This window comes from Ctenocephalides felis, unplaced genomic scaffold, assembly GCF_003426905.1.
Source record: "Ctenocephalides felis isolate EL2017-DRISC unplaced genomic scaffold, ASM342690v1 CF-g0.4_SCAFFOLD_01492, whole genome shotgun sequence".
NCBI lineage: Eukaryota > Metazoa > Arthropoda > Insecta > Siphonaptera > Pulicidae > Ctenocephalides > Ctenocephalides felis.
The window spans coordinates 44263784-44276801 of record NW_020537646.1 but is presented as its reverse complement, the minus strand read 5'-3'; the positions used below and the strand labels follow the sequence as shown (position 1 = coordinate 44276801).

Genomic DNA, 13018 nt, shown 5'->3' with positions numbered 1-13018 from the left:
CTTAAGGCACCATGCCATGCATTACTAGTTCATTCATACTTTGACTGAAAAATATACAAAAATAAAGTATTTTGTAGGCAATATAAAAATTTAATAAATAATCCAAATCTTTACTCTCAAATTACTTTTATATGGCAGAGCGAGGCTTCAAGGTCCGCGAGTAAAACGATCCACCACCAAAATCTCAATAACAAGTAAAATTTGGGAATTTTTATCAACAATAATTGAAAGTAGAGAGCAAAAGATACATAACTAGCCATCGTCTTGATTCTCTTGACGTCGCTATCAAAAGATAAAAGGCATTGTTTGAAAATCCATAACTAAAGTTTTTTCTTTCCTTGTTAGTTTTTTTCATTGTGGGCACTGTTATTTAGTTTACGAGACTTTAATATAATATTTAAGTCTATGTTATTTAAATGCTTTATAAGATGTATTGTTTAAGTCGGCTTAAACAGTTGTTATATTTATAACCTCTATAAAAGCTTACATGTGGGTATGGTGAAAAGAACCAACTAAACTTTTACACTGGAAAAGAATTAACGAAATTCCAGATAAAAGTTATATTCATAATGCGATCTTTTTAAAAATGTGCCATTATTTTTTTTGCATTGGGTTAATGAAGGGATTGAAATTGGAACAGTTTGTACCTCTGCTGCATTTTTAACCTTGCATATGGGGTAGAAAGAGACAGATGACTACTTTTAGAAAAATATTAATTAAACATATTTCTATAATTAGGAAATAACTGTGAATTTTACTGAACATAATTCAGTGAAAGTATTAAATTTGAACATGTGATATGGTTCATTTTGTTTAGACAATATAATTACTGAAAGTCAAGACAGTAGTCCCTAGCCTACCTTACATTAAAATATTGTGCATGATTAACGTTAATTAAAAATAATAAAATTATAATTTTATTTAAAAATATTTTACGAATTATGCAGGTTTATAACATTTTTCTGTTTTCCCATAACAGGTCCGCCAGTAATGCTCATGCCCGACATTGTCCAATCAACCTGTGCTCTATGACCGGAACTTCATTTCGGGATTTTACCCGAAATTTTCGATTTTTCCGGAAATGTTTCAAACAATGATACCCGCGGTCGTGACTACCGGCATAGATCGGACACATCGTTCCATCGAACATAATGCGGGTTCTAATATTTTCGATGCCGCTCGATTTTCGGGTTCCCAACAACCAGTTTCTTTGGGAGAACGTGGAACCAAGGCGCCGAGAGAATTGCAACGACTCAATCTAGAATATGATAGACATAGGCATCTGTATAGCTGGATCGAAGATTCATCGGCGATTGGTTTCAACAGGCAAAGAGATCAGATGCAACAAAATCAAGTTTTACAGCAAAAACAACATTCAAAACATCAGCAACTCAAAAGACATTTGTCCCATGATGTGGTATCGAGTGGGGAGCAACTTCATACGACTCAAGGTACGTAGTAATTGTGATATAAAACATTATATACATAATATATATATATATATATATATATATATATATATATCAATGTTAAATTATTAATTTTAACTAATAGATTTCATTCAATTGTCAAAGCTTCCTTATATGTTTAATAATTTTATTTGAGTAAGAAATATAAATACGATTTGACAGAATAAAAATAATATTTAAATAATTTACGTAGATGAAAAGTGCATATGATTTTTTTTTTAAATTTATTTTGCAATACTATACATTAAGGACAATTTAATATGACGGCGTGTGAAGCAATGACTATCTGTATAGTCTAACATTAATTATTTATTAAATATTGGAGAAGTTGAATTCCATTTCAATATAAAACTTTTATTTTAAGTTTCCAATATAAATATGTAAAATAATTGCTCACATTTCTTTATTGCCCATCAATTCAAAATTAACATCATTTTTTAAATGATTCATTATTTACATAATTACAAAAGTCTGTAAGTAGGTGCGATATTTCAAAATTCGAATTGGATTCGAATGGGATAATTATTTTCCATACACACATACTACACACACACATACATCCATTTTTTCTGAGGTATCCCAAAACCTTTGAAACGTAAAGATATGCAAAAATTTTCATTTTCGATTTTTTTGCGATTACTATAACTTACCCTACGGGAAGTTAAAAGTATTTTGTATATTTGCATACATGTATTTACATATACGTTTCGAATTTGTATTGCCAATCCAAACCGCAGAATTGGTGTTAGAAGCATCCAAAATATTGAATTGAATCAAAATTTAAATTGGATTCGAATAGGATAATTATTTTTCATTTTTTAACAGGAATACCATTTCAATTATTTAAAAATTGTTTTTGTTTTCAAAGCTATTGATTAGATAGAGTCGAACCACTTCCATATAATTAGGAATTAGGAACAAAATACTTTCACAAAAACTTCTTGAAATGATTGTGAACAATAATCGTTTGAATACCATTAGAGAAATGTTTCCATTAGTTAACTTTCCGTGAGGCAGGTTATAGTAATCATAAAAAATCGAAATTATTGAAAATTTGTATATAACGTTTCCCTAAAGGCGTTTATAACTAGTCCTGGCATATCTAGATCGCGTAGTTTCTTCTCAATAATGCCCTGTTCTCGGACTACTACTTTAATTTTTTAGTTTTCAATTTTTGTTGACCAATCGACGGTTCTCTGGTTCTCAAAAATTAAATGTAACCTTTTCAAAGGCAAAATAAAACTCGTAATTATATATTTTTATACTCTATTTGGAATAATACTAAAATAATATACTTGAAATGCAATTCGTAACAAAATATAGTATCAAAGTCTGAAATTTGACTATAAGATTTTTCAATACTCAAATTTTTACCTTTAGAAATTGTGCAAGAAATAACTACTAAAATAATATACTTGAAATACAATGTCGTAACACAATATAATATCAAATCTGAAATTTGATCATAAGATTTTTCAATAGGGTAGGGCGGGGCTAGTTGAGCATAGGGGCAAGTTGAGCAATCGAAATATCTCGAAAACTATTCACCGTCCGTTTGGGCATTATATGGCGGAAAGATAGAGGTTTAGGAGAAATAAACATCCCGCAATCGCTAGTGGCCGCTGGACAAATGAGTGAGGCTCACGGGCGTTTTGCTTATTTTGAGACCAAAAAGTAAAAAAATAATTCATCACGAGTTTTTGTCTGGTTTAGTCAAATGTTATTTATTTTTAATCAGATAAATGTTATTCTTCCATATAATTATAGTACTTTTGATATGCACAGAGATTCTGGGTATAATTCTCACGGTTTTTTTATAAACTCACTTTTATTTTGAAATTCCGAGGTGGGGTTAGTTGAGCATAGTTGCTAAACTTGTTCTGTCACTAAGACAATTACCATTAACTTCCAGAAATTAATTATTATTTTTAAGATTTAAGCTAAGTCTATGAGTAATAATATAAATAAATAATGATTTTAAACAAAAATACTGAATATAATAATAATGGTAAAATAACTCCTAAGATACGATATTGTTGATTCTACTTTTGGTTAATTATTCAAAGAAAATTACTATAAGTTTTGTTTTCTCTGTCAATAAAGACTATAAATATAGAACTGGTTATTAAAAACTAATTTTATTTCATCACTAATCGACATTGAACCTATGATTTCATTATAATTTCTTAGTGCTCAACTTGCCCCACCTATGGGGTACATTGAGCATACTTGACTTTTTGCATTTAAACAGCTGTAGCTTTTAAATTTCACTTATTGCCAAAAAATAGTATTAACACTTTTGTTAAGCGATAAACAACAAATCCATTAAGCCGTATAGCAATTTATTAAGACTTTTCATTGAGGAGCTACATCCGTTTAAGTAAAAAGTTGCTCAACTAGCCCCGCCCTACCCTACTCAAATTTTTACATATATAAATTGTGCAAGAAATAACTACTAAAATAATATAGTTGAAATGCAATGCCTGTTACGACATTAGATTTTTCAATACTCAAATTTTTACTTCTAGAAATTGTGCAATTGGACACGCTCACATATTTTAATAAAAAATATTTACCCCCAAGACTGCAATATATTCAAGATACTAAGTGGATTCAAATGTTGCATAAAATACAGTACAACAGCTTTCATTCTAAATAAATATACAAATTCATATAGATGGTAATGATTTGAAATAATCAATGTTAAAATTCAAAATTCATGAAAAATAATATGAATTGAAATGGTATATTTAAATTTATCAGAGTTCTAAATCAAATTTCTTCATTTGAGCCAATACTAAAAAATAATCAGCAAAGCTCGTTAAATAACATAAAAAAGTTTTTTTCTAATTTTTGTTGAATAACACCCGATTCTGCAAAAATGTTTACCATAGAAAAACAAGCGACTGATTTCTCTATTTCTCAGTTCACTCCTCTACATATATCTCTTCTACCAATTACGGTTTTTCACTACAGTCTGATCTAGGGCGCACATTTCTTGAATTCCACAAGTTTTTGTTAGAAGTAATTATTTTCTAATACCTAGTTGGCGTTTCCATTATTATCTTATTGTTCTTGCTTATAAAGTTTTAGTTTCGACCGGTGTTAAAGAAACCGTTTAATGAATTATTTTTTTGCTGTTATATACAGTACGAACTTCTTTCTGACACAAACATTTTCGGGAACTATTCAATTAATCGAACTATTCAAATCAAATCTTATTTTTAAATTTTTTGCAAAAATATTGAGAAGAAAACGGAAAAAGTACAATCTTACAATTAGTTGAAAAAATTAATTTATACCCGCATGAAAAAAAATTATTATCTACTGAAAATTATAATTATTCACAAAAAAAGTATTGGAAATATACTTTATATTTGTATACATGTATGTATATATGCTGTGTATATGTATATATGTATAAAAAAAGTTGTATTTTTAAATTATTTATAGCTGCAATACCCAAAAGCTGGTGTTAATAGTTAACTGAACATCCTTGAAAGTCCTTCAAAGTATAAATACTTTAGTGAGTAAAATGCATATTGTAACCCTTGATGGTACATAATTTTTTTAAAATGTCGAATAAAATGCTATCAATAATTTTGATTGTAGGAGATTGCGCATGGCATCGTGCCTTAAGGCTGGAACCTCCCGTACCAAAAATTATTATTTTCTTAAAAACGATTAACATTTTTGAAAAAATTTAACTTCGAAAAAATTAGATTTTTCAAAAACTACAAATTTGACAATAATTTTTTTTTTTTTGAAAAAAAAATATTGAAAAAAAATGTTTTTTTTATTTTGACATATTTTGGATATTCTGAACTTTTTTTCAAAGCAATCGTACTGCATAGAGACGAAAAGTCAAAGCGCGTAAGCGCCGCGTCGCCGTCTAACGGATAAATATTGGTACGGAATCTATAAGAATGTAAATAAAATTTATACTTATTGTTAAAATCTTTATAAAATATCTGATAATTTGATGTGCATATGTCTAATGATCATTTTTGACCGCCAAATGGCATTTTTTTTACTTTTTTCATTAGATCTCCGAAACCGCTATACCTGCCTTCATGAAAATTTGATCAATTCTTCATCTTGTCAATACAAGTTAAATTTTTATTGAATTATTAAAATCGGACGCTCCGTTCTCTTAAAAACTGAGTTATCATTTTTGGCACTTTTTGCCCCGTATCTTCGGAACGGCTAGGCCTACCTTCTTCAAAAACTAATCAGCAGGTCTCCTTATCAATACAAATCGAATGTTTTTTGAATTATTCAAATCGGTTAATCAGTGTTCCCGAAATCGTCAACGAAAATTTGTATCCGCACACACACACATACACACACGCACATACATCCATTTTTTCTAAGGTATGCCAAAATACTCAGAAATCTTTGAAACGTAAATTTATATAAAAATTTTCATTTTAGATTTTTTGCGATTACTATAACTTGCCCCACGGGAAGTTAATAAGTCCTTCTAAAGATTTAAATTATAATATTATAACTAAAGAAATAAATCTTATTCCAATATATTTCTGAGTTAAAAGTCAGAACCATCAACCATAATTTTTTAATTTATAACCGAACAACTCACAACCTTAAAATTGGGTACAATAAATTGTCTATTTTGAATATTTTTATCTTATTCAAACTGCGCGTTTTAATTTTTTTAGTGGAATATATACTAGATGTATAGCATCGTATTCATATGTTTTATTTTGTTTCCAGTTATCGTAGATGTGGAAAATGCGCCTGCAAAAGACGATTCTTCGAAACGGGCATCAGCATTATCGATAATTAAGAAACTGTCTCCATTTGATGGTGGATCAAGGAGCGATCATTCAAATTCCTTGGAATCTAATCCCGATCAGAAAAAATCTATGACCGCTTCAAGTGGAGGTAGTTCCAAGTTCAGGACAGCTAGTTCTGGGTAAGATCAACAGTCTTATATAGATTTTCATTGTAATTATTAGACTTTTCGTTGTTTAGCTAATGATATTCTACTATGTATCACAGCTATGAATGATATTTTTCAAATTTAATACTTATTGTTATTTCTATCAGAATTTTTCTCTCTTTTTTTAAATTAACAACTATTTCCTATTTAAATTAAAATCATTTTGGTTTTGTTAAATATCTAACTGCAAAAAAATTCTATTACAAAAAGTCGAATAAGTATGAAAAATATGGATACAATTATTATTTTATTTTACGGGATGACATTTTTATGAGAAATAGAAAAGTAACTGCCATTATAAAAGACGCATTGAGATATGTCACAAAGAAATTAGATTATACATAATTGTTTTTATTGGTTATGGTGACAATGGTTTCTTCGAAGGTTTATTTAGGTGTGTTGCTACTCGTTCTGTATATTTTATTGATATGATTTTATTGATTTTATTCATAAGATTTCTTTTGGTTAATAATTCTTTCTGTATTATTTGGTTCATATAAAGTAGAACAGGGCTTAAAGGTCCGCGTGTAAAAAGGTTTTCTTCCGATATTTCAAAAATATGTAAAGTTATGAACATTTTAACAACAATATTTGTAAAAGAGGGAAAAAAATGCATAACGAGCCAATTCTTACGACCTTGCTAACTATAACTATCAAAAATTATAACAGAAGTATTTTCTTTCGTTATTGGTTTTTTGGTTGTGGGCACTGTTGTTTAGTTCACGAGACCTTGTATGTATTGTTAATTTCAAGTTAGATTAAATAGTATTTTTTATATAACCTCTACAAAAGCTTACAAGTTGGTGGGGTAACAAGGACTAACTGAACCTTTACCCCGATAAAGGAGTAAACAATAAAAATAATAAATAAAAAAGTGAACTAAGTTAAAAAGCAATTTTACAGGAGATAAATTGAATAAATAATTATCCTAACTTTGCTGATGAATATTTCTAACGAAATACCAGATCGACGTTATATACGAGTGTTATCTCCGTAAAAAATAAACCCATAAAATTTATATTTTATATTGGTTGAATAATGCACCTATTATTTTGTAAAATTTATTATAAATTAAAAATACCAACCCATTTTACCTCGCCTATGGGGTAAAATGGACCAAGTAAACAGCAGAACAGCAAAAAACACTTTTCTACTATGATAAATTAGTTGGGAGTTTACTAAACATTGTCAGATAGTTGTTTGATTGATATGAGTTTGGTTTTTACAATATAATTGTTCAAAGTCAAATTTGACCTTTGTGCCCCGCGCTACCCTAATACTTAAATAAATACAAATGATATTTAATTAAAATTGGTAATTAATTTCACTTTTTAATAATGCCTTTTTTAATTATAAGTAGATATAAGAAAAAGGTGATATTAAATCGGTGGTTTTCAGAATTACTTTTTTAATTTCCTCATGCCTAAAAAAATTTTTACTAAAACACACATAAATTCAATAAGTTATTTTTTTATAATTGTACAAGTAACTTTGAATTTTGTCCACATTTTCTTAAGATAAAAATAACAATGGCATCGTGCCTTAACGCAAATTGCTGAACTTCCCGTACTTCAATTAGAATGTGTACACATTATTAAAATCTCTATAAAATATCTGATAATTTGATGTACATATGTCCAATAAACATTTTTGACCGTCAAATGACATTTTTTAACTTATTTTTATTGAGAGTCCATAACCGCTGGACCTGCCTTCCAAAAAATTTAATCAGTTCGTCATCTTGCTAATACAAGTAAAATGTTATTTGAATTATCAAAATCAGACGCTCCGTTCTCTTGAAAACTGAGTTACCGTTTTTGACACTTTTTGCGCCGTATCTTCAAAACCTGCCTTCGCCAAAAACTGCTTTTTGAATTATTCAAATTGGTTGATTGGTGTTCCCAAAATCGCACACACACACACATACATCGATTTGTTCTAAAGTATGCCAAAATGTTCACAAACCTTTGAAACGTAAAGATATATATAAATTTTCATTTTCGATTTTTTTGCGATTACGATAACTTACCCTACAGGAAGTTAAAAATATAATACGTTTATTTTTTTAATAGTAATTTAACAAAATTATAACCAATTTAATTAACTCATTATCACTATCGAGTATATTGAGCACTTTTTACCAAAACCAAACGTATGAGTAAGAATGACCAAAAACTCATTAAGGATCATATTACATGATTATAATAAATTGTATTGCTTGTATCTGATGTATTGATATGAAGAATCTTATTATTCTGCATGAATCAAATTTAAATGCCATTGAAAATACTTTCCTGGAACAGTCGTTGTCAATAATGATACATATTCAATTCTTGATCTTTGATTGACAATCGTATCACGATTATAAACTATCGACAACTATCGCAGATCTACATATAGAACAAGGTCGCTCGCGACTCAAATAGAAAATAAAATACTTATAAAGTAAAAGCTGCATAAATGATCCTATACATTTATTGGATCACGTTCCCTGTTTCTCCAACAACGCTTTCAGAATAATGATAATCTACTATTTTAATGATATGTTCAGATCAATTTTGTTAAAGTAAAAAACTATTGATTATATGTCTATAAGTATTGTTTCCTCAGGGAGTTCTGTATATTTCTCTTCGCCAGCACTTATTAAACAGATACAAATCTCGCGTTATATAAGTTAAATATACAAATCCGTAAAGTTGGGTAAACACTTTAAGAATATATTGCAATGAAAGTTTTGTTTGACGTTATGCTGCTATTTGTTTATTAACGTAAAAAATATTATGAAACAATTTTTGCAATATGTGTGTAAACGTGTGTGTCACAAGAAAGTTAATTTGCAACAAATATATCAATGTAGCGAAGATATCATACTTGGTTGATATAGAAGTATCTAGTTACATAAAATATTTCTAAATCTTTAAAAATATCATTTTATTGTAATGAGTTATTTTTCTGAATCTTGTTAAGGAGTATTTTAGGTAACTTTCAGAACGTTTTGTTAATATTAGAAAATGTATCTTCATATCATACATGTTTTACATTTATCAATATCGGAATCGAAGTATGCTACATGCTACATGAACTTTCAAAAAAATCTTTAAAAGTCAAAAAATATATGCCAGTGCATACGACTACTACATAAATTTCCAAAGAGTAATTCATAAGCTCTCTAAACTTTTTGAGATATTTTTGAAGTAAAACTACCCCTCTACCAGGGGTAGCAACCATTCCGTGAAAAGTTTAATGCCTTGAAGTTTGTCACCTTCATGGCCAATATAATAAAACGGAAAGACGCCCGAACAACGCTCTAAGCCTTAGAGTCGATTTACACCTTAGAGTCTAAGATGTAAATCCGTACAAATGCAACGGAAGTTGCATTGATTCGAACGGCCAATGATTCGTCATTCGCTCTCGATGAAATCATTTCTATACGGATCAATTGTGATTAAACGTCGTGTATGTGAATAGAGATCTGTCGTTGTATGCGTACCGGCATCAACGTTGTGTTCGTACCGATATCAACAAGGAAATCGGCGTAGATAAATAAACATTTCAAAATTACATCGTAGTACAAATCCTGATTTAATGAGAAATGCCTAAATCAGAAGAGTATTTTACTCTGCTCCTTGAAAATAATGAAACAACATCGTGGTTTCTATAAATCTTTGAAGTTATTAAAATGGAAATTTTTAGGCAAGACAGATATTACAGCTGTTCAAAGAATGATTGCCAGCAAAAAAGTAAAACAAATACAAGCAGTCAATGAGTGTATGTTAATTTTAATTACATGAAGTTCTTCAAACACAATTACATGAGGAGTGAAGTTGCGAAAACAATATTAGGCGTTGTTCAACATAATCCACTATGTGAACAAATATTATTAATAAGCAATTACTTCATTTCTCTAAAGAAGGTTCATTTCTAAATGCTAATTATAATGACAAACCGTTCATGTCATATTTAAAGTATGACTTTAATTACATTATTGTTTTTAAATATTATACATATTTTTAATACACTAATATAAATGTGTGCATCACGAGTGTTACCATATTACTAATAAATTATTCAAAATTGTTATATGATGTATTTATTTTTACTTAAATGCCATCTTCTATAGTAGCAAGTAAGTTTTACTTCAATCGCACAAAGATCGAATTTGACTATCATTAAATATAATGTCAAAACCAAATAAACTACACTACAACACTAAATGTATATCAAACAAACAACTATCGAACTAGGTTCAGCTAAATTTCCAGTTAATTCCAAATTACAGAAACGTGCATTTTCACTATTTTTATAAAACTTGTCATCTGATCCTTTTACCCCATGGGATCCAATGTCTCATTTTTAATTTTCAAGGGATTTTACAAAATAATAGTTTAAATAAAAAACGATTGGATATATCATTAAACATAGCAATAATTATAAAAAAATGAGTAACGTATATTTAAAAATTATATTCAAGTATCATAAACTATTCAACAAAGCTTAAAACCAAAAAAGCTACCAAAGATGAAAATACTTTTGTATGAACATTGACACGTGGCCATTTATTTTCTGATAGCGATGTGGTAAGAATGATGGTGGACCTTTTTACTCGCTGATCTTTAAACCCCGCTCTACAACAACCATGTTCATTTTTAATATTGTTATGACATTTCTATTTTTTGTGCGATTTTTACTATCTGCAAATACTTTTTAAGTAAACATTAGACTTAAATAATTGAGAGGCCCTATTCTCTTTATAAATTTATAAGTGCAAATCAAGATTATAGTTCTCTGCGTCATTATTAATTCATATTTTGCTTTTATCTTTAGGTCAAAAACATCCCAACACGGTGGAGCTGTTACAAGCGAAGACCCTCTCGGAGAACTGAGGTGGGATAAACCTCTACCTCTGTCAGTATTTGTGGAAAGATATTCTTTGCCCAAGTTGGTCAGAATAAATGACAATCCAGTGGCCGAAATGTTGTGCAGACATTTACCTAACCATGCAGACGTCACCGCCAGGATAGCGCGTGCCAGAAGTGGTAGGAACGCTGGAAGGATACTGAGGATACCGAAAAGTTACCAAGGTAAGTGAAATAAATGATCACAGTGATAGGTTTTTTTGTTTTATTTTACGTATCAAAGTATATAATATATACATTCAGCTACTTTAACAGATAATTTGATACGACAGCGTGTGAAGGATAGCTGTCCTGCGATAGCATCTTCTGTAATTATAGCATCAGATTTTATATGGTTTATGGAAATAAGTCATTGCCGTTTCTTTTCTTAAGTTGGCTTGGTGGTAAAGGTTTGAGCAGGTCACAGCTTAGTTGATTTGGATGTCGACTTTGCCGAGTCTTGTATCTGTAGCAAAAATTTCTTCTTTCACAGTTAGAATTATAAGGGATTGATGCATTAGCCAGATCGGTATATATTTGGGGCGTTCACGTCCAAATTTTGTTTTGGAACCTATATATAATTGCATTGTTTGATTAACTAGCCGCACCCCATAGTTGTAGACCGTAGGACCATATTAGTTTAATAATTGTCTTGTGTATTAGGAGTTTATTTTCTAATGAAACTTGTGATTTCCTATCCATTAACCAAATAAATTGCCTATGAGTCAGTTTAAGCTGCTGGCGCGTCTGAATTATATGTTCATGCCAGGTTAGTCTCATATCCAAATGTATTCCCAGATATTTAACTACATTGGATACAGGGACCAATTCACCACTCAATCTAATAGGAGGGCATGAGCATGAATTGTTTACAAAGTGATAAGTAATACCACAATTAACAGCATCTTCATCATAGATTTTTGTACTTCATTCTGAGCAAAGTCCTTTTCCCTGAGGCACTTGTGCCGATGGCAGTACACCATATATGAATTCTGTCGTGCTTTATTGGCTCATATAATTCACGTATATGTTCGTTTACACACGCCACGATGTAAATCTCATTCGTCATTTAAGTATCCGTCGTTGAGTTGTTGTGAAATGCAATAACGGTATATCAGAATCAGAATCCACATACGTGTTGTGGAGATACAGTCACCGGAGCTGATTGCTTTACTATTCGCAACATTGTTGTTGTTTGGATCGAATTTTAACTGTACGACTTTAATAGACTTATTTAATACAACAGTTAAATTTCTCAATTCAATCGCGAATTTGTCCATATAATTTTAGTGGTTATAGACATCTGTGAATTTTAATTAAGATCAGTGCGCTCGTAGTTAAAAGGTAGTCATTAAACGACTTGTCATCGATGTTACTTGATTTGGTTACGAAGAATTATTGATTCCACATGGATTCCACTTTGACGAGTACATGAAAGAAATATTTAACTGTTTAAATCAATTATTAACTTCCTGTAGGGTAAGTATTGTAATCGTCCAAAAACGAAATTGAAAATTTTTACATTTCTTCACGTTTTTAAGGTTTCTGAACATTTTGACACACCTCAGGAAAAATGGATATGTGTGTATGTCTGTGTGTATGTGTAAGTATGTATGGATACAATTTTTCGTCCACTTTTCAGGCGCACGAATCAACGGATTTGAACGGTTCAATTCCTATTGATAGGGAGA

At 29.9% G+C, this 13018-nt stretch overlaps 1 protein-coding gene across 1 annotated transcript in view; it reads left to right on the top strand.

Moving 5' to 3' along the window:
* Positions 1-1093: 1093 nt before the first annotated feature.
* Positions 1094-13018, top strand: part of LOC113371279 — a 155533-nt gene continuing 143608 nt past the window's right edge. Inside the window, exons 1-3 of the mRNA XM_026611911.1 lie at positions 1094-1451; positions 6204-6405; positions 11257-11513. Of these exons, the coding sequence (XP_026467696.1) occupies positions 1094-1451; positions 6204-6405; positions 11257-11513 (817 nt within the window). The remainder of the gene's footprint in view (positions 1452-6203; positions 6406-11256; positions 11514-13018) is intronic.